Consider the following 27,235-nt stretch of genomic DNA (forward strand, 5'->3'; position numbering starts at 1 on the left):
AACTAAGTAATCACAACACAGTAGTAAGCATTAATTAATTAAATACCTTTCTTTTATAATTTTGACTAACGATAAAATATTTGCTCGTAATGTGCTTATTTACTGTAAATACTGTAAAACAAAATATTCTACTACGACTTTTTTTTACAAGTAATGATGCGTGCTTTGGGATGTTTGAGCTATTTTGCTAAAACTCGCAATTCTAACAAGATAGGAAAAATGTTTACCCACCTATAAAGTGTTATCCAAACATAGGTTGAATTCAGTGGCACATTTATTCATTCTTCTATCATTTTTCTCTCCATATATCATCTTTCTTCTACAATTCCACTACACCTGTTGGTTTCCTTTCTACAATCCCGACACCTCTCTCTCTATCTGTCTCTCTGTATATATACATAATATTATTATGTTCTATCTTTCCACAATCGCAGAACACCCTAAGGTTCCTACGTTTAGTTCTCTCCGTTTTCCTTGAAGTTGCAGTCTACATGTAAGTTATATACAGAGATGAAGTGGGTCAGTGGGTCGTGGGTCAACAGAACATGACTCATTACGACCCACCGTGACCCACTCTGATTCACCATGAACTACCGACCCAGTACGACCCACCGACTCACTCTATTCAGTGTGTCGTAGAGAGCATCTTCTGAACATCGGTGAATTTGTCTACGTTTTACTTTTAAGGCCTCCATTGTTCTTCCTTTTTCATTTGTTTCTATTTACTTACGTGAGATGAGTATACCTAAGTGAAGGAAGAACTTCAGGCACTTTTGGATATTGATATTTGTAATTGTAATAACAGCAATAGGACTTACTACTTGGCTTTTGAGACACAGTCGAACTTTAGTTATTTTTTTTCCTTTACGTTGACCTACTTTACTTTGATTTGAGACTTTCTAATTTCATCCTATTTTCTACTGAAAAGTATCTGTAATTCAACAAGGAAATAATTATATATGATAATTAAATTGAAATTCATCGTAACATGGCCCATGGCAAATATTTTACCATTTTATATCGTAAATGTCAGATCCACCGGTTTGTAACAGAATGGCACTTGGCGATTGACCATAGAAATTCAAACTCCGATTACGCCTAGTTCTAATTTCACAGCTTTGTTTTATTATAAGTGTAAACTCTTTAGTCAGTGGAGAGGAGGGCGTGGATCATGGGTCAGAGTTGATGACGATGGTTTTTGGAGGGTGGTGCATCAGCTTGGGTTATGATGAATCAGAGTGGATCAGAGTGAGTTTCGTGAGTCATAGTGTGCTACAGTGGGTGGTGAGTCGTGGATCAGAGTAGGTCACGGTTAGTCGGTGGTGGGTCATTGAGTCATGTATCAAGTTTTCATTGACCCACGCCATCTCTCTATATATAAGCGGCGCGAGTAAAGACAATTGAAAGCGCCATTTTCTAATTTTCGAAAGAAAGAAAGTTTAATTCCCGTGCAATTGAATACAATGAAAAATACTAAACAAATTTTCCCTGCCATCTGCAGGTAAAATTCCGAATTTAAACTACCTACATACTGTTGTGTGGTCCGATCCTAAGCTATTCCACCTAATAACTCATTTTCCTCGGAAGTGGTGTTTAACATTGTCTTTCCCCGAGCATCTGACATATTTTCATCACTTCTGAAGGGAAACTAGTAGAAATATAGTATTCAACTATCAAATAAAAAATCTGTTTTGATTACAATTTGACGTGTAACACCACCTTAATTACAAACATGACATATAAAATTCTGTATGTTCGTTTCATAGATGGACAAATATAAACATATAAAGACTAGTACTTACTAAGTCGATATCGTACCCACACAATTACTGTTGATAATTTTAAATCAGTATGTAAGAAACACACTTCACTACATTGTATTCTACAAACATATTTGATTGACAGGCGTTTCATGATTATACGAATACTTCCGGTCGTTGTGTCAGACAAACAATTGTGTCGTATATTATTCAGTATATTATTATACTGTTGTTGACTGTTATACAGTAATTGCTATTACGAGTGCCCTTATACCGGGAGTGAAACAAACGTTCGATTTATTTAGATATACAATAATGGCGTTGTCACGGAAATTCCTCAATTATCTTGTCTAGAACATAATTGTAAACAGTACTTATGGCAGGAAAAGAAAATGCGGAACTCGGCACAGACAGAACAATGTCTAGTGCAAACTAAGTTTTATTTATAAATACTACTGCACGTTTGTAATATTTCCACTTTGTAAACATCTCTAATAACCTATTAAGCGCTACATCATTTTAAATAATTTTCGAATGATAACTTATATTTTATTGCATTTTTTGTGCTTTATTTTACAGGGAGTTCAAATTGTGATGTTGGATTAGGCGTTGAGAACGGTGAAATTCCAGATTCTTCCATAACGTAAGTAAATATTCAACAAAATATTATTGTAATTCAAATTTAATTTAAAAAATATTTAAACAAAAAAAGAAATATGCCTTAGCCATTAAAACTCAATGCGATGGATAATATATACACTCTAAATGCAGTGTAACTGCTCCAAATTTTTGCTTGATATATTTTTTCGCTTTAACGCAAATTCTGCGTTAGTGTACTTTGTGACGTTCATTTCGTATGGTGTATGGCTTCCGCTAATTGTGCTGCCATCTTGTAGTACTGAAAGAAAGAAGAGTAGAAGAAAAGGAAGAAGAAAACTGAGAGAACTCTAGACGTATAAACTGAAGATTTTTAAAAAAATATGAACTACGCAATATTTTTGAAAAGCTAGAATTATATCCAAAATTTCATAAATAATCTGTAAAAATAGTGATGCAGATATTAGTGTTTTCTACAAGTGTCTCGTAAGTTTTTATTAAAGTAAATCTACCCCATGAAGTGCTTTATAACAAAAAGGGGTTGAGGACGAGATAGTTTTGGGATGAACAAAGCATTCGGCGGACTTGCAGTAAAAAAATGGGCGTATGAAACACCAATTGATGTGAAAATCTCTCAATTATTCAAATTTCTTCGATTTAATTGCGAAATATTACAGTCATCATGTTCCCTGGGGAAACCTGTTTCGTAAATCGTTAGAAGTGGAGTAAAGGACAATTATTGCAAGAAGATTAATCGGATTTAGAATGGAAAGACTTCTACCTCGTGATCACGAACGTTAGTGCACTTCAACAGACTAAGACTTTGTTCTTGTAAGAAACTTCAAAGCATTTCTACGAACCGACTATGATACAGGGGCAAGGTAATTTTGTAATCTATACAGTGTTACAGGTACGTTTAATTATTCATAATGAATGGCACTGAAAGTATTTAGGTTTGTTCGTTCTTTTTCCAGGCTGCATGACTAAGGTAAAAACGTAGCTGTTGAATTACTTGTAATTGATCTGCGAAAGTGGGTGATGCTCTCACCTATTTTCTTTATCACGCCTCAGGTCTCCTCACAGGTGGATCCGTCCGAATCTGAACCGTTACGGTAATGCAAAATGCGCCTTCCCGGATTATTGCACGATTGTCGAAGGAACGAGCTTTCTGAAACCACAAGTAATATAGTGCAAAGCTATATTATTTGGGGCTAAAGAATTGCGCGTACTCTACGGGAACCGTCTAATGATGGTGCGTGTCGGGCTGCGCGAAGTTGTACCGTAACACCACTATTTCAGAGGTACAAAACGGCTGTAATGAGATACAATGGCGCAAATCCCGGAGGATAAGGAGGACATGTCCCCTCCAATCTTGGAACTGGAGAGGACTGTCCTCCCAATAATCCTATTTGAAATGTGTTTTTGGGGAGAAATGTGATTATTTGTGTCCGATTGCCACAAAGGAAAGTGAGATGAAATTGTTGTCCTCCCAGAATAACCCTCAAATCTGCTCGTCTCACAATGTTGAAGATAACTCCGCTCCCCTGATCCTCCACAGCATTGTGTTTCGACTTAGAGAAAGAGAGAGAGAGACGAGAGTCTATGGGAACCGTCATATCCGTCCCCCCAACGTTGAAGACAGATTTGCGCCGCTGATGAGATAGAATGTCTTCCCACTTCGCCTAACACTTTATCAACTATCATTCACTCATATAAGCCACATCCGTCATTTTAGGCGAATTACGAATTTGCATTTGGTTAAATTTTCTTTCTGTCTAATTTTCATTTCAAGGAGAAAATATTCCAATATAGACCTGACAGTATTTCAAACCAAAGCTCCATTCGCTACATTCAGCTCAGAAACATAACATAATAACTATCATTTACATATAAAAAACACATACGTCATTTTAGGCGAAATGTGAATTTGCAGGTGGCATCATCATATTGTCATTACATTTCTCAGTCAAAAACAAATGTTTGAAACTCCTAACACTATCTATTTCATAATACCTTTTATGTTCTACGACGCTATCTTCCAATCTTTCACATTGAATTTTGTTACATAGATATATGCTGGGATAAAAGTGAGGGGAAAGGCGGGGGAACGCCGTTACCCCACTTCCAAAAAAATATCTATGGCGTCCCCCATTTCCTAAAATTACAATGGGCAAAGATAGACACGGGGAACGGCGTGAGGTTTTGCGTACCCGTACCTTTTCAAATCCCCCTTTACCCCTGGTTATATATGTTTACTAAATATACTATTATATGTCAATTATCCTTTTCTGAACGTATGGTAAATTTGGCAGTACATCCAAAACTTAAGTTTAATGCCTATGTCTTCATTTTTACTTCAACATCACAAGACTTCACTCACATATGTAATTGCTAACAGCTTTTGTTACTAACATGATAAGGAGATTAGGTCCTATAATGACTACTTTAAGGATTACGTACTAGAATGAATACTTTTGGGAATTGTTTTGCACAAGGTACTAAATTGAGAGGACCACCAAAACGTATGAAAATTTTTATTTTCAAAAGTTATTTATTTATCTATCTATAAAAATGAAAGTGACTATGTTTGTGACTTCATAACTCGAACATCCGACCGATCTCGATCAAATTTTCAACATAGATCTGGTTTGGAACTGGGATGGTTTCTATCATTTCGCTTTGACGATACAACGTAGGGAGTGGGAGGGGGGATATATATATATATATATATATATATATATATATATATATATATATATATATATATATATATATATATATATAAAATTCTTGAACTACCCGACCAATCTCCATCAAATTTGCCACATAGATGAGGTTGGAGCCTACAATGGTTTTAGTCTTTCACTTTGACGGTGCAACTTAGGGAAGGAGGAGGGGAAGATATTTAAAAATTATCGAAAATGACCGATATTAGTGTCGAATCTATAGTTTTCTGGGTCGCTGAGATGAACAGTGATACTTCCGATGCCGTTTAAATTCAAACAGCCCTGCAACTGGGGGGCAGGAGGAGGGGAGAGATATATAAAAAAGATCTAAAATTACCGATATTAGTATCGAATCCATAGTTTTCGGGGTCGCTAAGATAGACAGTGACACTTCCGATGTAGCAAATTCTCCCCTTTATGTCCAAAATGAAATGTATTCTCCCCGCGCGAAGAACGGGTATTCTGCTAGTTATTTAATAAATACACGGAATATTACATACTTGAATATAGGTAATTAGTCAACATGTTCGACTAGATGGGCAGGTTTCTTCTGGCAGTCAGAGAAAAATACGCAAGAAATGTATCTATTTAGAGTTACAGTTGGGAAGTTAGTGGATTTGGATCTAAGTACAAGGAAAGAGAAGAATATAAAGCAGGATCTTAGGAAGATGTATAAGAGCAATCACAACTTTCTTTACTTTCGTGTAACCACACCACACATTTGGTGGCCCATAACTTGGGAACCAAAAGCCTGCAAACCAGAATATTTCTTAAGCATGTCAAAGTCTATCATCATCCCAAGCATGATCCAGATTGATGAGTTCGGTTGAACTCATACGATATACCTAGGTATAGTGTCCTTGATTTTTTTAAAAAAAAAATGTATGACGAAATAGTTGTGAGCAGCATATTTACACTCCTATTGTAAAATGAAATCTTACTATGCAACCACTGTCCATGCCTCACTGGCCGTAGCGAAAATAATAGTCAATAGAAACAAAATTATAAGAACTACTTGTGTTATTAATATTAATTTTGAGCATTGAAGAGCCTCTTATACAATAATCTGGAATGAATTTCCGTAGCTCGTACGTAGAGCATATGTGCACACAGGAATGTACGAATGGGGTAGATTCTGGAGTCCCCCCCGAATTCCCGACTTTTCTGTAAATTTAGTCTAACTTTAGGGATGATTTTACAATTTTTAATCTGATTTATCCTTACATTGAATTTACCCCCCTCTAAAATCTTTGGACTCCTTCTGAAATAAATTCCATATCACGTGTAATATGTGATTAGGCCTAAAACTTTTAATGTCTTTTATAATAAAAAAATATTGTGTGTACGTTTTCGTTTCAGAGGATTTCCCTCAGGTAATGGCCCTGCTAAAGCTCGTCTGAACCAGAATTTTGCTTGGTGTTTCGAGGAGCGAGATGAGTCATCTGAATCTTACTGGTTAAGTGTAGACTTGGGTGAAGAACGTCTTGTATCAGGTAGGAATGAGTAGCCAATGAATTAGTTTATTTATAGTTCTAATGGAAATAGATGTCTTCCTGTATAGTCACAAATACATGTAAAATGTAAGCATATACTGACTGTAAATGAGTATTAAAATGTTTATCATTATGCGGAATACTTTACTGAATCAGAAGTGTAGCAATAGTATTTGTAAAATTACTTTACTGGTGTCTCTTGAGGAAAGTCTCACCGAAAAAAATATAAAATTTTATCGTAACAAGCTAAAGGAAGAAACTTACCTTAATTCCTTATTATGGCATATAAGAATTAGAATATTAGGTAAGTTTTCTTCTCTTAGCTAAAGGAAGAAACTTACCTTAATTCCTTATTATGGCATATAAGAATTAGAATATTAGGTAAGTTTTCTTCTCTTAGCTAAAGGAAGAAACTTACCTTAATTTCTTATTATGGCATATAAGAATTAGAATATTATGTAAGTTTTCTTCTCTTAGCTAAAGGAAGAAACTTACCTTAATTCCTTATTATGGCATATAAGAATTAGAATATTAGGTAAGTTTTCTTCTCTTAGCTAAAGGAAGAAACTTACCTTAATTCCTTATTATGGCATATAAGAATTAGAATATTATGTAAGTTTTCTTCTCTTAGCTAAAGGAAGAAACTTACCTTAATTCCTTATTATGGCATATAAGAATTAGAATATTAGGTAAGTTTTCTTCTCTTAGCTAAAGGAAGCAACTAACTTAATTCCTTATTATGGCATATAAGAATTAGAATATTATGTAAGTTTTCTTCTCTTAGCTAAAGGAAGAAACTTACCTTAATTCTTTATTATGGCATATAAGAATTAGAATATTAGGTAAGTTTTCTTCTCTTAGCTAAAGGAAGAAACTTATCTTAATTCCTTATTATGGCATATAAGAATTAGAATATTAGGTAAGTTTTCTTCTTTTGGCTTGTGCCGATAGTATTTTAACTTTTACCGATGTGACTTCATTCAAGAGCCGCCACTGTCATTGTTACCATTACCTTCATATTATTGGTAGAACAAAGAATAAAAGAAAAAAATCTTAAGAAGTTATTGGTAACGTAATGATACTGGGACATTCCATGTGAAATCAACCAATGAAATGGCAAAATCTGACCTGACGATCTTAGATTTTTGTAAAAATTGTGCACAGCTTTATTACAGTAAGAGATGGAAAATCTCAAATATTACCTCTCTCCTCCTGAAAGCGTCCCCATACAAGGTGTTCAAAAAATGCCAAAAAAACCGGCATTTTTTCGGGTATAGTGATTATTAAAAATTGTCATAAAATGGTTAATATGTGTACTAGAGACGTAAAACAAACATTGGAAAGCTCAAAGATTGCTCTACAAGTTGTACTATATTTAAAAAACCTGTAAAATAAAAAATAACACTACAAAAATTCAAATTGAAATTTGAATTTTGAATTTCGCATAGAAATGTCCCTCTGAATTTGTTGAAAATTGTCCAGATTGTAGTTTCATATGTGTACTAAAACACCACAAAGTTGTATTTTGGTCATTCAATGGGATCCGATTCAAAATTCCACATAACCAAGCATTGCACGATATTGACCATGTGAATATCTGGGTTTAGATCGATAACCATTTGCCTGGAGCTATTTACCTGCAGCATCAAAGGAATTTATATTTAATTTCATTTGTTTCTTGATTTATTCATTTGAATTTACACAATTATCCACCTTTTGAGTTGTTTAGAGAGGTATTACGTTTCCAAACAGTACTTAATACAGATCATTATTCTTGTTAGTCAGTATGGATGTTTCTAAATTTATGTTGGCTACATTGATACATGTTATTTTCAAGGTGGATAATTGTGTAAATTCAAATGAATACATCAAGAAACAAATGAAGTTGATTATAAATTCCTTTGATGCTGCAGGTAAATAACTCCAGGCAAATGGTTATCGATCTTAAACCCAGTATTCACATGGTCAATATCGTGCTATGCTTGGTTTATATTGAATTTTGAATCGGATCCCATTGAGTGACCAAAATACAACTTTATGGTGTTTTAGTACACATATGAGACTACAATGTGAACAATTTTGAACAAATTCAGAGGAGCATTTCTATGCGAAATTCAAAATTCAAATCTTAATTTGAATTTTTGAAGTGGTATTTTTTATTTTTCAGTTTTTTAAATGTAGTACAACTTGTAGAGCAATCTTTAAGCTTTCCAATCGTGTTTGTTTCACATCTCTAGTGCACATATTAACCATTTTATAATAATAATCACTGTTAACTGAAAAAATGCAATTTTTTGACATTTTTGAACACCCTGTATGGAGACACTTTCATGGAGGGAGAGGTAATATTTGGGATTTTTTCATCTCCCACTGTAATAAAGCTGTACACCAATTTGTACAAAAATCTGAGATGGTCAAGTCTGATGACTTGATGATTTGATATGGAATGTCCCTACTGGAATAATTTTACAAACATAATTTCTACAGCTTTGAGTCAGTAAAATATTCAACAAGAATAGAGAAAGAAAGAATGTGATGTAAGTAACTACAGTATTATTCCTAATCATATATATTACATTATTTATAGTTCATCTTAAATTGAAGCTCTTAATCCAAACTTGCTATATCCACTCCTGCTTCTATTAATCACTGTTATAGTATGGACGGCTTTTTAGTGTGCTTAATGCCAGTATTGTTTCTATAGTTGTAATTTGCCTCTGAAAATGGATAGTTTGTCACGTTAAAATATGCATTTTCTTCATATTTTTAGCTAAACTTAGTGACTCGTTTGTAGCTTAATAAGACTTTAGAATTCACGTACTCTAATTAGTCTATTTAAAAATAAATGTTCTTTGCCTGTGTTTTAGGTGTGTTGACTCAGGGACCTCCAACTGCTATATATCCAGCTAATTATACGCACGTTATAAGATTTAAGGTTGAATGCAGTATGACTGGGGAAAAATGGGATGCATGCAAAGATATTGAGGTACGGTATATTTCTACAATTTAACTGTGAATTACATTTTCGAATAAGTTATTTTATTCACCATATAGAAATCTTAACAAACTTTATATAGTGGTTATTTATAAATTACAGTAAAAGTTCTTTATTCGCGCTTCCTTCATTCGCGTTTTCACTATTCGCGGATTTAAAAAAAATCGACCCAATTCCTATATTCGCGGCTAAAGATTTCTTTATTCGCGGATCTAATCAGTACGTACATACATAATAATAAAAAGGATTCCAATAGGTATCCAACCCAATGTCCTTTGTAATCGCCGTCAAATGGACTAATAAAATGTAAAATAGACCTTATTACAACTTTGCCTAAAGTATGTTGTTAAATGATATCGCCGCTGTATTGGTTCGGACTTTGACATAAGCCGCTTTCGCCGCGATCGGTGTTTTTGAGAATGTAAACAAACAGAATGAAAGCAACCTTATTACTCAATGAATAAAGTATATTTTTAAATGCCGCCACATTATTAGACGTTCCGTCCTTTGGTAAGAGTTGCTTTGTGTGTTTTATTGTTTCGTCTTTCCATTCGTTACAAAAATTGTGATCGAGTAACACGTCTCTACAGCTGTCTTCCTAATTTATACAGTAATGTCAACCAAAAAAAAAAAAAAAATGAGAAAAGAGTTTCGACACGAAAAAAGATCTGTGTTAGCGCTTAAAGTGAAAATAGAAATGCTTGATCGTTTACGCCTTGGAGAGTCGTTTGCATCCATATCACGCTCATTCAATGTCAACTAATCAACTGTACGATCGATAAAAAAAAATCCGAAGATAAAATAAGGTCGTCTGTAGCTTCAACTTCACTGTCAGCGAAAATTGTTCGTGATCCAGCAATAGAAAAAATGGAAGTGGCGTTGTCATTATGGATCGAAGACCGCAACCAAAAAAGGGTGCCCCTGAGTGGTCGAATGGTCCGGGAGAAAGCAAAGCGTCTTTACGCTCATTTTAAAGAACCTGATGGTAGTTGTAGTGGTGAATGTACAGATGGAGGATTTCAAGCATCGGAAGGTTGGTTCAATAAATTGCATCACATCATAGAGACAATCGATGAGACAATCATTGCATAACATTAAAATCGTTGGAGAACCTGCATCTGCAGACACTGCTGCAGCAGAACGATATCCAGAAGAATTTGCAAACTTAGTAGCTGATGGAGGATACAAACCTGAGCAAGTATTTAATGCAGACGAAACTGCACTGATTTGGAAGAGAATGCCAAACAAAACATTCATTTCTAAAAGCGAAAAGCCTGCTCCTGGATTTAAGGCAGCAAAGGATAGAGTTACACTGCTGCTATGTTCTAATGCATCTGAAGATTGTGTCATTAAACCACTGATGCTTTACGGATCGTTAAATCCTCGGGCTTTAAAAAATCAAAACAAGGACGACCTGCCAGTGTTTTGGCATGCTAATAAGAAAGCGTGGGCTACAAGCGCTATTTTTTGTGACTGGTTCCGGAATTGTTTTGTTTCTGAAGTTGAAACTTATTTAAAAAACAGAATTTAGACTTTAAAGCAGTTCTAGTTTTGGACAATGCACCAGGTCATCCTCGCGAACTTGAAACTATGCATCCAAATATAAAAATGACATTTTTACCTCCCAACACGACGGCTTTGCTTCAACCTATGGACCAAGGAATAATCCAGGACTTCAAGCTCTATTACATTAGACGAACCTTCAAAATCGTATTGGATAATATGGAATGTAATCCTGATATGAATGTTATGGAATGCTGGAAGAAATTTGACATAGCAAAATGCATCGTAAACATAAAAGAATCATTGGAAGAACTGAAGCCACACACATTGAAGTCATGCTGGAAAAAAATGTGGCCTACTCTGACTGCGGAAAATGACAAAGAATGTGTGCAAATTTAAACTTTGACTGCAAACATAGCCGAAATTGCGAATGGAATAGGACAAGATGGGTTCGAACACATAGAATCAAGTGACATTCAGGAATTGCTTGAATCGCAAAATGAAGATTTGACTGAAACCGACTTGAAGGAAATGTTAAATTCACAGCCCATTGAAGAAGAGGCTTCAACAAGCACTGGAAACGTGACATTTAATTTGAAAAGTCTTAGTGAAGGTTTAAGAATGGCAAATGAGCTTTGTGATTTCTTTATGAAAATTGATCCGTCTATGGAACGAAGTCTTATTTTTAAGAGAAAATTGCTAATGCCACTGCTGAATATCAGTCTGAATTGAAGGAGCTTTTAAAAACTGCCAAGGAAGAAAAAATTACAAAATTCTTCAAACCATTGCCTAAGCCTGAAGATAATAATTAATCTATATGGTCAAAAACTTCAATTACAGTAAATTGATTTTTTATATATGTATTTGTTTTTTTTTATTTTCTCACCTAGGAACGTATCCCCTATAATCTCATATAAATTACCATTCCGTATTCACGGTTTCTGTATTCGCGGCATATTTATGGAACATATACCTCGCGAATAAAGAGCTTTTACTGTATTCATTGTAGCTTTGGAAAATTCAAGATTACTAATAAAACTCCAACTGGCCAAAGCAGTATATATATTTTAAGATTATATATTTGTGTTACAGTTTTGGGTATGTAACATAGCCTTCCTCAGACACATTATCTGAAGAAGGTTGTGTTACATGGCCGAAACTGTAACACAAATATATAATCTTAAAATATATATACTGCTTTGGCCAGTTGGAGTTTTATTAGTGGTTATTGTAGTTACGGATATAAATAGGTTTTCCAGTTTAGTAGTACTACTAGATATTAAATGCGATACTAACAACACAGCTACATTATATAATTTTATTATTATATGATAATATTGTAAACCATAAAAGTCGTTTTACTTTACTCGATTTGGGTATAAGCTACAATACAACTAGCTGTATTTGTTAATAGGAAATAAAACAATCCTTCGTTAACTATTTAAACTTCTAAATAAATACTTACCAGTTTCTAACCCGCACTAAATTGATTACAACAGAGAAATTTAAAATTTACAGCACTGTTCATCCTATACTAACTCTGCCCTTTCTCAGTGTGTTGTGCTATTATTGAGAATGGCTGGAGGTACCATTACGAGGCCTGATGAATGGGATAATATTGAGTAACGTAGTCTTGACAAAGAGAATACAAAAACTTATTTGCTAATTTTGATATTCTTCTAAGCATAGAGAAAGTCTGGTTAAAAACGTAACATACACTTTGAAAACCATTCAAAACGGTATAATTTCGACCATTCACGATGTAATGTTTAATAACTTAAGGAAAGAAGCTGATTGAGTCAAACCCAGTTCCATCATTATGGTTGAGACGACAGACTGCTCGAGACAAGAGCAGCCAGCACTTCTCATTCGTTGGAGTAGTGACATGTTTCAAGTTGACGATACACTCCTTAACATTCAGAGAGCATTATCCACAAAGTCCATACAACCCTCCAGGGCCATAACTTGTGGAGGGCAATGGCAAACTGCCCCCCAGGGAAGCTCCCCGCCGTTCGAGGGGAGCCATTTTAAGACAAAATTGTCTTACTCTATATACGATACGAACATGAAATTATAAATGAAGCATCAAACAGGTTCACTCCATGACATAAACAGAACAGCACACAAAAGGTAAATAAAAGAAAAATTAGTCGTGATCCCATTTCAGTAAAAAATGTCTACTATTAGGGGCCCTAGAAATAATATTTATTCGTATGGCTTTGAGATTTGTCAATATTGTCCCCTTAATTAATTTTTCATGTATGAAACGGGCCCAGGGGCGTAACTAACAGCCCCGGAGACATTGCCGTATAGAAGGACCTATAAAGAGTGAGAGAAAGATGGAAAGAAGGGCCCAAGAATTAGAAAAACAACTTTTTCTAGTGGTCCCAAATACGTGCTTGTCACCCCATCCCCAGAAAAATCTAAGTTACAGCATTGCAACCCGCTGATGTTGTGAAGAAACGTCTGGAGAGAACTAGTCTTCCACTTAAGAAAGGTCTTTCACAATATTATGATAGAGAAAGCAATATGCAAGAAGAACGCATAGGCTTACAAAGGAGAATAGGCGACATGTGTGGTGAAGAAGTTATCACTCTACGCTGTTATGTCTACTTAAATTCAGTACTCGTGGACAGTATAAATATGGAGAGACGACCATTTTCTTTCTTTGGAACATTGGAAGCACTGTATACGTACATAGAAGAACGTACATTGTGCCATGTCGTTTTGAGAGGGTTTCAAATGCTGTTAATTGAAAGATTTTTTTAAAAAAATAAAAAAAAAGAAATCAGAAATAAGATGAGCTTGCTGGGGCGAAGCTGCAAACGCAGTAGCAGCCAGTGTTCGCTTTGTTATTGATTGCTTAGAGGAACTGCAAAATTCGACAATGGGTTCGTTACGTGAGAGTCAAATCATTGGTTTATTACATTTCGTGAAGTGTTTTGACTTCATTCCATGGATAATTTTGCACAGTCCTGTTTTGAACTCCATTAGTAGCGTCAGAAAACAACTTCTGTGAGGTGTTGAAGATATTGACAGTAAGGTAAAGTGGTCAAATATCGTATATTTTTTGTAATCACTGCATAAAAGCTATTAAAAGTGCAGAGAAGTCGGGAATAGTTGGTAATATGCTAGATTACTCCTTTACCTTGTAACTAAAACATATATATAGATTATCGTATTGTTATATTTTGTGTTATTGAACAGTATTTTAAAAAGTGCAAGTTTGGCCACGAGAAAAAAACGTTCCAATATCGGATCGGGGGTATGCCTAATATTGGATAGGGATCTTACAAGGGAAAATATAAGCAAGGAGAACACTCGCTCTGGAAGTTCAACTGTATTTATTGATCTTACAAAGGAAAATACAAATAAGAACACTCGTTCTGGAAGTTCACATATTTATTGGTTGCTTCTTTAGCAATTGTGTTCATCGGTCACAAATCTGTTTGCCAGTCGTCACAACCCGCACATAATTCATGTGCCCAGAACAAGCACATAGTACAACGAATCCACTTTTCACCCCTGCGGTCGTTGCTTGGCCGCAGTAGATGCAGTCACAGTCATCTGCACTATCTTCGTCATCAGTTGAGACAAATGGGATACTGTCATCGGATTCTTCAGAGTCAGACATGTCGTAGGATAATTTGTGTTTTGAGTTTTTCTTCAGCCTTTGCTGCTTGTTCATCCCCGATCTTTGGATTTTCTTGCTACTTTCACTGCTGTGCTTAGCCTTTGATGCTTGATTCCTTCGTCTAGTAGCAGAGTACAACAGCCTTTCCGGTTCGTCGTCCAATATTTGGTTTCGAGGCAGAAGGAGGACATGATAGAGGTTGAAGATCAAATGGCGAGACATGTGTGGACGATGATCCATTGGCGGAAATACCCGAACCAGAAGCTCGAGAAGGTGAAGATGTTTCAACCTCACAATCAGGGATTGAGGAACACTCGCGGAGTTCATTAGGACTAGTTGGATCGTGATTGGTAGGATTGCCGCTGGTGGATAGAACAGTGACCGTGTCCTCATCTTGACCCTCTAGAAAGTCTGACGGCCCAAATACGAGTGGATCAAAGGGGAAAATACCACATTTTCTGAAACCATTCATTGCTGTCTCAATTGTGGCTGTACGTATGTATGCTCGACCAAACAATGACCCCACCTGATATACTGTCAGCGTTCGAAAGGGATGGCTGTCCAACCAATTCTGAATTTCATGTGTGTAGGCTTTTTTAAGGGAGCCATAAAGCAACATCCAGCGGTTGCAGCTTGTGCGTAGTGTGCGGTGGTAGACATACAATACGCACTCCACATCCCCTTGCAGCATCAATGACGCTAAGGTTTCTTGTTTGGGAATAATGTCCATCAAGGATCAAGAATACTGGGTCTGCAGGTGTCGGTTTCATGAACTGAATGAAGTGTTCCAGCCATGAAGTGAAAAATGGGGTTGAATACAGCCTGAGGGGTGTTGTACTGCAATTGTGCCAGAGGGAGTTCCGTCAAGAAGTTCTGCCTTCATATTAGTGCGAGGGAATACAAGCAGGGGTGGCATATACACTCCAGCTGCATTCATGCAAGTCACAACCGTTATGAGGGCACCTCTTTCTGCTGAGGTAAGTTTTCCAACGTCTTTTTCTCCTTTCATGCTGATGACCTTCACTTGTTTCCCTTGTACAACCGTGATCCCCGTTTCGTCAACATTGTAAATTTCATGCGGGTCAAACTTTTACTGCACTTAACTCCGGTTTCAGTATGTCAAAAAATGTGTTCACTTTTTCACGTGTGAAACCTTTCACTCGCGCTACCGTAACTGCAAATGGGGTACGAACAGCTAACGACGGATGGCGACGGAGCCACTTTTCACCCGCCATTCCTGTAGATGCTGTAAAGTTGTGATTCACTTTGTTTTTTACTGCTAGTTGGTATGCTAAAATACGAATATCTCTTCGCCGCAGTCCGTGAAAACGTCTATCCATTTCTTTGCAGTACTCTACTAATTCATTTTCTATCTTTGTACCGAGTGTTGATTTTCGTCCTAAAGAAACTGACACAAGATCCTCTACAGTTTTTGTTGGATGCTTCACGTAATTTTCAAGTGTAGAACGAGGAACGTTGAATGTTTTAGCTGCTTTTAGGTATCCCATTTCATGATTTTTCACAGCTTCAAGAGTCTGGAGCATTGACTGTTTGTTCCACTTCTTCCTCTGGGACATCTGAAAAAAAAATACAGAAGAGAACTTGTTGTACATGCTGCCTAATATCGGATATCTGATATTCGGCACCCCTTCCTATCCGATACTGGGACGAACGCTCCCTCGTGACAACTTTTATCACTAACCCAAACAGTACCACGTGGCCGTACCTGTTTGACATATTTACATACTACACAATGTTGTCTTTCCGATCAAAGTAAGTACAGTGCTATTTTTTCTTACCTTCTGTGTTCTCTCACGAGATGCAACAGTCCTTTCAAAAACTCGAAGCGTCGAAAATTCGTTTTTCTCCCACACTTCTGCAACAACTTGTTCTACAGCGTCGGAACGCACAAAGACAACACGGCGCCACTACCTCATGCAGTTACTATGCATGCCTACCAATGGCAGCACCTACTTGACGAGAAGGATAGTATCCGATATTAGGCAAGTATCTGATATTTGGCCTGTTTACCTTTCTATGCGCGCTGTTGAAACTCTTAATTCAACAATTGAAGACATAAGATCCGACACAAACTTCGATACCATATAAAAGTTTAGTGTCAAGATCTTGGTATCCTGATTTCCCTTCATTCTTATAAGATGATTTGTCGTGAATGTACACATGGATCATCATCCCGAGACAGAATATATACACTCAGTATTGAATTACGCGGACGTTGACAAGGCTTTGAGAGGATTCAGGAATAGATTTTCACCGAGGGTTGCCAGTATATTACGAGCATTCCGAGAAGTGTTGGTATAAGATTCTGACATCCTCGGGAAAAAAATATCGAAGTGACATCTGTGTGCAATGTCAACGTCATTGGTAACGTCATTGGAGAATCTTCCCTAATAAAGATCTAGACCTACTTTTCAAGATTAAAAAAATATGTATCAACTAGTGTCGCGCCTTAACGACGCTTCAACAATAATTCTCTACCCAACACTAACGGAAATTCTGAAGGTTTTTCTGACCATTCTTGACAATTGCGAGTGCCAAGAAAATATTTTCCAAGCTTTCGTTTGTTAAACAAAAATTTGGAGCACGATATCACAGGACCGTTTGGAGGCTCTTCTGATGATGTTTGTAGAGAGAGAAGCCTATGCAAAAATGTACACAGTAAAAAAATGGTTGTGTTAATTCAACTCAATTTTAATACAAGGCAGTGGTTCCAGCGTGACTACCACTATGCAGTGTTAGTTCAACACATACCCCGCGGTGTTGGTGTTCAACACAGGGGGTCTGTTACGTCTTTAAAACACAACCGGTGTTGAGCCGTGCCGTAAGCGTTAATGAACCACAAAATTACTCCCTCAAAATATGTTAAATCGCCTATATGCGTAATGTGTTTACATTATGCTGAGTCTAAAAAAAGCACTTTAAAAATTAAAAAAATGCTCCAGTGGCGGGGAGAGGGCACGAACCACTAACCTTTCGATTACTAGCCGCGTGCTCTTCAGACTTGGTCACGGAGGCGATGAAGAAAACGTCGCTTGTAGAGGGATAAATTGTTGAGGTCTTTTGAATTTGGCTAATCAGAGTGCTCCTTTAAGCCGCATATATTCGACGATAACCATTCGGGATAAGATCAAATTTGCTCGCTATGTAATTTTATAACAAAATGACGACTGTCTATTTACTTTATTTTATAGTTCTTCCATATTCACTTTCAAATGATCGGCGACAGTTGCCATTTAATGAAGTTGATGCGTTTGTTGCTTCTAGTACACAATCGCTTAGAAAAAGAAGCAATAAATGCATCAAATGTGGGAGATGAAATTTTGCGTATGCCTGGATTTGTTTAAGTATTTCTTTCTACTGTGTTTGTCTGTAGCTTCAATTCATAAGCCTTTATAATTAGATGCCCAACATGTTTGGCAATCACGCAGAAAACAACACCGAAGATTCTACACTTGTGTTAATTTAACACACAGGTTGTGTGTCATTTCAACTACCGGCATTTGACACACAACTCCAAATGGAGAGTGAGTTGTTTTAACCACTTATTTGTATTATATTTTAACACAATCGTGTTAACACATAGGTATGTCGTTGAAATAACACAACGATTTTTTACAATGTACTAATAGAAACTTGTACTGATAGAATTAAAAGTTTTAGACTTTAAATTTTTAAAAAGTGTTTAAAATTTTACATTACTGAGTTAATGAAGTAGATTAAGTAATGTAAATTAGTAAAATGAATAGGGCTATTTTTTATGATTCATATGACTAGGAAATTGGCATTTTTCTTGCTAGTTTAATTTTGATGGTTTTAGATAATTTTTAAATTATGTTATTTTAAAGTCAGGTAACTAGTGATGTTAACTATTATTGAGTGAATCCTTTCAATATTGGATGTTTGTGTTGAAGATACAAAATTAATTGTATAAATGGTGTAATGACATAGCTCCAAGTAGAATTTGAATTTACAGTATAAGTTCTTCAATCATATGCTGTCGGGCTATGAAGAATACAAACAAGAATATTGACAAAGGATTGTTCCATTCCTTCAGCTTTAAAAATATAAATTTTATGCATAATCGTAGTGTTTTGCATAAATACCAAGTCGTAAAATATCGACGAAGAAAAGTAAATAGAAATAGAGGGCGCAAATTAACTCAGGGGTGCTACATAAAGAGTGGCCCAATTATTAGAAAATCCTGGAGCTAACAGTGATTATATGAGGCTAAATTATGCATCTCCTGTTCAGCTATCTTTTTTCGCAGGACAAAATGGTAAACGTTCAAAGGTCATGCTTACTCAAGATAACGCACACCTGTAGAAAGGTGTTTGATTTCCAGATAAGCGATCCACTTTGTTTGAAAGTGTAGGAATGTATCGTAACCCGGCACCAATGACTAACGTTTCTTTGCGTATAACGGGCGTGGATTAGGAAGATGCCTGTGTGGATTGAAAACTAGTGATAACTATGAAGAAAATACCAACAACTGATTCAGAAAATGGATATGGTACAATTGGAAATCAACTCACACGCATTGCATAAACCACTGGAAGCACTTACCCCAGCAACTATTTCAGTGAAGGCAAGAAATTCAAGTGAATGATATAATAATTTTTACCCATATTTTCCACCTTCTAAAAAATATATTTAAGTAGTACATGAGCAAGACTCTTGTAGGTATGGTCTTGATCTCAGTCTCGCAAGCAAGACAAAGATTCTTGTGCTCATCACTACTGAGAACGAGATTACAGGATTTTTATTTTGATTACATAACTTGAACCGTGAAAGTATGTGGTCATATACACCGTAAATTATGAGTATTGTATTATACATTTTTTGTCACAATGAAGACACATATTCAGATTAACATAAACACATTGCGAAACGCATGACGGTTGAATTGATTAGAATTGAATCTCCTCCAGGGAAAATGTAAAGTGGTAAGTCTCCAAAAACCTGCAACCCAAATTGTTAAGAAGAACAGAAGTCTTCAGACACGACTGTTGCAAAACATTCCCAATCTCAAAGTATGGTGTAATTTAACATATTCAGAATAATTTTTATACAATGTTATTCAAAGAAATGTGGGGTCATGGAGAGAAAATGCCTCTTCAGAAAGTTATCTTTCAACTTCCTGTAAATTCACTCCTGATTCTGCAGTAATTTCCTGTTTCTGAAAATGAAAACTTGAAAAAGGTAGGAACGTGGGTTAGAGCAGCTGAATGGAAAGGGAAATTCTTGTGTGACACTTACATAATAATATAACAAGTAGTGGTACCACATGAGATCATAATTTTTAACAATTAAGTATATTCAAATTGTTTTCTCCCTAAATACAAAACGATTTCCATTATATTTTAGCCAATGCAAATGGAAGATTCAGCGAACGAAACTGATCAAGTAATTACACATGGATTTGGTAAACTTGTAAATATTCGATATCTCCGTCTCAATATATCGAGTACAACGAGATGGTGGAAGAATGCAGAATATCAACTGTGCTTCAGAATAGAAGTGATTGGATGTCCAAAAGGTAAGATCAATATATATTTTAAGAATTGAACTAAGTATAAAGTTATCTTATGATTTTAGTTCAATGTATTGCAACGGAAAGTAAATATAAAGCCTCCTTCATCAGACATGAAATTGATCTGAGTATTATTTTATATATTTTTTGCTTCCTAATTTCCCCATTATTTTCTCACTAATTTTGCAAATTCCTACCAAATATAGATCATCTTGCATCATTTCTTCTTTAAGAATTTCTTTTCTTTTCTTTTCTTTTTTCTTTTTTTTTTTTTTGGGTAATATGGCACATAAGTTGATCCACAATATTTACCTAATTCTTGCCTCTTGCTTGATGAAGTGTAAACATTTTCACAACTCAAATTGCCAGCAATTGTTCTGTTATCATAGATAGAAACACAAGTGTTAGGGTAAAATTGAATAGGAAGGATTATAATTTAAAAGAACTCTTTCCAAGTTCGCAGCCCTGCATGAAACCTTCTATAATTTACATAGAGTCGTCTTGATATGGTACAGAATTATTTGTATTGATTCTTTGCATAGTATTTTGAATATCTTGTCACATGCCAAAAAGATTCTACGAAAATCAGAGGCAACGAAGAAAGTTCTGAGCTTGGAAGGTTATACTTATGTATTATTCTCGTATTTGCTTTCCAATTTAGAATTACCTTGATTAATTCTGCTTCCAGTGATGTTAACAGAGCAGTTGTTGAAAATAGGTGCATTTCGTTTTGTGGGGATCTTCATGGTACTTAAAATTTATAATTTGCGTTCATTTTCTGCGTAACGCGTAATCGATATCTAAACTCTACTTGCAATAAAGTTGGCACAAAATAAATACGAGTACGATTTTAAATGATGGAACTTGAATAGATTTTCTGAAAACATCACTAAAATTACTAGCATTGTTCTTATTTTCTGCATAGCGATACACAATACACTGTAAGTAGATATGGAAGTTAAAGTTGGCTTTATGTTTGAATAAGTTGTTTGTATCTCGTTCTCGCATGACTAGATTCTTACTTGGTGTATGCATGATCGCAGCTTCAGAACGCCTCGATCAGGCCCGCAACCAGACACAGAAGTTTGGCGGGGGGGGGGGGGCATGAATAAGATAAGGGAGCCAAGTCTTTAAAAATTCTCTTACAAATATCTAAATTGTGATTTTAGTATTAATAATAGCATTTTATATTGAGGTCTGGAGGGGCCATGAAAGGTTTAGGGAGCCAGGCCCCCTGCCCCCCTCTAGTTGCGGGCTTGGCCTCGATTACAAACCATAAATGGTTCGGATACTACTTTAATAGTAAGCCGGGTTCTGCATGATCTCGAGTTTACTTAAGGGTGGAAATCTGAGTGATTCAATCACACAATTGTCTCTCAGTCTTGTTCAAAATATATTGGTCACCCATCTTACTTTAGAAGGCCATATTCTGGAATCGTCAGCATAAAATTCTAATACTTTGGCTCTAAATAAACATCTCAACTGGCCCAGGATAATCTATATCCAACTGCAGGAGATAGGTGACCAGTTTTTTTTTTTTTTTTTTTTTTTTTTTTTTTTTTTTTTTTTTTTTTTTTTTTAAGCCAGAATGTACAATACGTTCTACTAGTAAAATAAAACGAATATCAGAAAATTCGAATTATGTTTATCATCAGAAAACATTTAATGAATTTGAACAGAATTATCATCAGAAAATAATGAATGAATTTGAAAAGAATTATCATCAGAAAACAATTAATGAATTTGAACAGAATTATCATCAGAAAATAATTAATGAATTTGAATAGAAATGCTTGTATTATAGAAAACTAATACGAAATTTAGATTTAATATTTTGTATAATTATATCACAGACATATGGTATATTATTTCAATACATCATTTCTAATTAGGTTTGGTAGCAGATTCCAAATTATTGGCTACAGCTTACAAATCTGGATTTCTTAGCGTCACATGGGATATTCCTGTTGTTTACGTGACCAATTCGACTTCCACTGAGTCTCTTCCATTTCAACTTAGTGGCTCATCGTTTTTGTTTCAAATGATGTGGAAATATGGTGGCGAGGAGGAAACTGTGGACATGAAACCTGAAGAACATGAACGGGAAGTGATTCTTTTGAACGCTGTTTGGGGTGCTACTTACTCGTTTAAACTCGAGTGCGTGTACCGTAATATTATAGTGAACTGTGGTAATACTATTCTTGAAGCAAAAGTTATGAATGGCGAGCAATGTGATGGTGTAAATGAAGAAGACTGTGCTAATTATTTACCAGGTAAGACAATATTTAAATAATGAAGTATTAAAGTTTAATTATTTACGTAAGATGTGAGAATATACATCTATTTATGTACTGTGAAATTATTATCTTACGTATTTTCTCCTCAACACGTAAACGACAGACGACTTATAAATATGTTTCTAATTAATACTACAGTTGTCTGAGTATGAAAATTGGAACTTTAGCGGCAACAACACTGCTACATATGCATTATGAAATGGAAACAGTAATATTACTTACAACGTGTTAGATCCATACCTAATCTATCTAGCAGCAAATGGAGTCTCCTTTTCAACGCTACCCCCATGTGGCATGACTAGTGCTTCCAGACGTCACGATTTAGTCAGCACAGTTCCGAATTTATAGAATCTTCTCCCTCCCCCTCAAAAAATGTTCAAAAATTCAAAATATTCCAGTTCTAATCCAAGACATAAATTGATAACATTCGTGCGACGTTTCAAAAAAAATCTCACATATCTAACTAATAGGAATAAATCTACTATCTATCACCCACTTTAGGTGAGTGTTGACCTATTATTTAATTAACCCAAATACTTAAGCAAAAGCAAGTGAGTAATTATGAAAATACTACTGTAAAATTTCATAAGAGAACCTTAGCAATGACACGAAGAATAGAGTTTTATGTAATCTGTCTGTCTGAAATTGTACAATCACGATGTAAAAGATTGAATGTGTTGTGACAGAATTATTGTTCATTTTGAAACGCAATCGGCGACAAGTGTTACGACACTTTTTGTGTAACTCTCCCATCACTTGACAGGACAATGCACGGTGGAAAGTAGTGCGATCTTTGGTTGATTTATTTGTTCGACGAGACTAGGATGTGCTCTACCATCCACTATTTTCTCCGGACATAAGCTCTTTTTCCATTCCAAAGATAAAGGAGACAGTTCATGTCATTCTTCATTTCGAACTGGTGGTTTCCGAATTAATCCAGAGATTTTTCAGACAATAGATCACTCCAAACGAGACATCAACAGAACAAGCACTGCAACAAACTTAGTACGATTTCCACATCCTTTCATAAGTTTGCATACACAACTGAAGACATTTCACAGATGTATACTTTCTGTGCCATTTATAAATAAAATAAATAGTTTCCACCATTAAGGTTCCAATGCTCACATGCATCATCTTTTATTTTATTTTAGTTACACTATAGTGCGTTTTTAACGCTAAGTATAAAAATATACACTAACTAGTATATAACTCCAATCGAATACATTCTCAATTTGTACATAGTATTAAAATAATTTCAGAAAAAAACAAGGAAGAGTTAATAGTCGCGCAAGATAATAGCTCCGCAAATAAATACCAAAATATTTTCCCAGGCAAATTATTTTATTCCTCTATATATCCCAGAGATTTGTAGTGGTGGATCACTGCAAAATGAACAAATTTATGATGACTCTAATGTCAAATCATCACAGATTGAAACTGTAAAATGTGAATCACGCTTGTCAACAGATTTAAGAATATCCAACATACATTTTATCGCACAATACAAAACCTGGAAATAAATCTGTTGGTCGAAATAATAGAAGAAGGCTTATGATCTTCTACATCGGTACAGTTTATAAATCATCCCGAAAATCTTTTAATTATCAGTGTATACTTCAACAGAACCTTGATAACGATAAAGATGTCAGCTTTCTTCTGCTAAGGAAAATAAACATTGATACCCTTAAACATATAAATAACCAAATTTCAAAAAACGTGAAAAAATACTGATGAAAAGTTTATTTTGCTAATGAAATTCAGATGTGTAGCCTTTGAGAGTCTGAACAGACTGAGCTGGACATCCTTATGAAGATTTCCCCAGATTTTTTTCACTGCTACCAGGCAATTGTATCTCCAGAGACATTTATTTTTAATAAATGTTTCTTTAACCTCTTAGCTGATGAGTTTTGCTCTTCAAAGTCGCTCCCGCAAGAGAAATTATTTTCCGCCTTAACCTAAATATCAGTTTTATTCTCTACGATTAACTCATTTTGCTTACATTTTCTCTTTCAAAATCTCTCTTTTGAAACGTGCTGCAAGGTTTCAGCAATCTCCACCAAATTCTTTTCTTCGCTTAGGGATGATACGCTGTACTCCGCTCAATGTTTGTGAACCTTGAAACAGATTAACGAAATACACATAAGTACACTATTTAAACAAACGCAAAGATTAAACAAAATGTTTTCCTTGCTGAAAAAGTATCATTTCTAAGACTTGAAAGAAGTCGAAGAATTAGATCAAAGGTAGGTTTAAGGAAAGTTTTGAATCCTCCAATAGCAATATTGTGCAACAAAAGTGAAATTATATACAATCCAATTAAATAAGGTAATATTAACATTTAGAATGTATGCACAGTCATGTCCAAAATGATTGAGGCATATCTATAAATATGCTGTTGTAGGAATATAATTTGATAACGTTTTCGCCCGGTATTTCTTATAATGTTTGTTTGTGTATAATCGATAAAGACATGTATGTGGTAAATTCCATGTCAAAAGAGCAGTAAAGAAGAACAATAAAACGAAAATAAAACTTTCTTGTCCATTTAGCAACATTTTGTTTCACTCATTCTAATTTTTTTATTTATAATTCTTTTCCTATGAAATTTACCACAAATATACAGTTCCCAATTATACACATAGTAACAGTGTTAGAAATACCCTGCAAAATCATTATCAAATTATATTTCCACAACAAAGTGTTATAGATATGTGACAATCATTTTGGACATGACTGTACTTATAAATTTGGTATGTACAGTGAAATCTATCTGAGATAGCCATTCTTGAGTGTAGTAAAATATGAGTGGCTAGATTATGGAGTAACTCTCACATACCATTCGCATGGATCACAGATATATCCTTCAGTTAAATAAATTATTCAGAGACATGTCTACTTAACAAGTTTTGCTATACAGCAATTAAGTATGTGGTAAGTCTTTAAGTATATGTGTATATGTGTATTATACGATGTGTTATCCAAAATATTCAGGGCTGGTGCTGTCATCTGAACAGCAGTTGTAACAGAGCAGTGTAATGGTAGACAGTAGCATAAGAATTACTACAGAAATTTCTCAAATTCCTATATTCATATATGTGGTGTGTGGCAATTTCGCAATTGGCTCGAGAAAAGAACAGCGAATACCCGTGCTTGATGTTGGGTGCTTTCCGACCAACAACAAGGGTGTTGTAGTCCCTAATTCTACACCTAATGCTACTTTTCTTGGCCCATTGCGACTTCTCTTAGTTGTGAAAATAAGGTTCGTTGGCTAACAGTTTGACACTACTGAGGTAAGCCAAGAAAAACGAAAGCAGTTGTATATTCTCACAGATAATAATTTCCAAGATTCGTTCCAAACATGCAGATTCACTGGCACCAGTATACGTGCATGTAGTGACCACTTCCAATGTAATGAGACTGATGACGATAAATAGTGTCAAGTTCAGTTTTGGTAGAGATGACAAAGCCAATTCTGATTATTTTGGATACAACCACATACCCTTTCATCTTACAATAAACATTTTTTTAAAGTTTTGTTTTCAGAACCTACGATGGTAAAATCTTGTGTTTTACTCAATGGAGATGTGATCTTGCAATGGAACTTGTCTGGCCAGAACTGGAGAACGAGATTTCAAATCCAGGTGTTGGATAGTGAAGGATCCTCTATAATGAAACAGGTAAGTAACCACATATTTCAGATATTAAAGTAGTGTATAATATTATGTTCATGTTTGTCTATGTACGTAAAATATTTAGTATCCCTATATATATATATAATGTTGATAATACTTTAATTATTCACAATTCTAATTGTAAATTAAATAATTATATTAGGCAATGATATATGTCAAAGACTTAATTAAAATAAAAAGAAATATAAATAAACGTGTCGAGATCACGTTTGAAATCTAAGTGCTTAGAGTACTAGCATTTTTAAAATTCTGTATAAATAGTTGCTACCAGTTTATTTGTATTACTTTAAACAATTTAGTAAGTTACACACAAACGGTTAATAATTTATTTACGATTTGAATGTTTCAAAAATATACTCAAAAGTAGTTTGAATCAACAAATTCTTTACAGTGCTTATTGCTAGAATTTCAGTATAGCGTACAAACTGAGACGTGTAGTGTTTATTATAAGGACAAGTAGTGGCATCTATGAACTTCAGGTAGCCAAACAAAAGCGCAGATAGCAAAATAGCTTAGTGTGACTGTTTGTTAATATGATTTTAGCGCAACATACAGACTAAGTCATTTTCGTTCATTAGACAAGTACGAGATCTCTGTATTAGCATTAGGTAGGCAAGTGATAGCATAGGTGGTGATATCTATTATTGCAACTGTATATTATTAGGATTTCAGCGTAAAACATAGATTGAGACTCTTCCCGTTTATTATTAGAACAGTTGCCAACGTCCATAATCGTTTGATAGGCAATTGATAGCGACATCTAGTAGCGTGAATGTTTATTATTAGATCCTAGCGTGACGCACAGACTGAGACTTCTATTATTTATTAGGACAGGTAACGACATCTATTGCCATTAGGGAAGCAAACGACAGTGATATCTCTTAGCGTGACTTTATTTTATTTTTATTTTTTAGGACTTTAGCGTGACACATACATTGATGTAATTGTCGTTTATTATCAGGATTGTAATTTCTCCATTAACAG

The 27,235-nt window shown here is 35.1% G+C and overlaps 1 protein-coding gene across 1 annotated transcript in view; it reads left to right on the forward strand.

The window, feature by feature from the left end:
• LOC145673177 (uncharacterized) overlaps nucleotides 1-27,235 on the forward strand; it is a 196,784-nt gene that overhangs the window by 106,283 nt on the left and 63,266 nt on the right. The window contains exons 2-7 of the mRNA XM_081742635.1: nucleotides 2,340-2,403; nucleotides 6,443-6,576; nucleotides 9,444-9,562; nucleotides 20,094-20,265; nucleotides 22,152-22,532; nucleotides 26,091-26,236. Of these exons, the coding sequence (XP_081598761.1) occupies nucleotides 2,340-2,403; nucleotides 6,443-6,576; nucleotides 9,444-9,562; nucleotides 20,094-20,265; nucleotides 22,152-22,532; nucleotides 26,091-26,236 (1,016 nt within the window). The remainder of the gene's footprint in view (nucleotides 1-2,339; nucleotides 2,404-6,442; nucleotides 6,577-9,443; nucleotides 9,563-20,093; nucleotides 20,266-22,151; nucleotides 22,533-26,090; nucleotides 26,237-27,235) is intronic.

The sequence above is a fragment of the Thermobia domestica genome, chromosome 16 (assembly GCF_964235325.1).
Source record: "Thermobia domestica chromosome 16, izTheDome1.hap1.1, whole genome shotgun sequence".
Classification (NCBI taxonomy): domain Eukaryota; kingdom Metazoa; phylum Arthropoda; class Insecta; order Zygentoma; family Lepismatidae; genus Thermobia; species Thermobia domestica.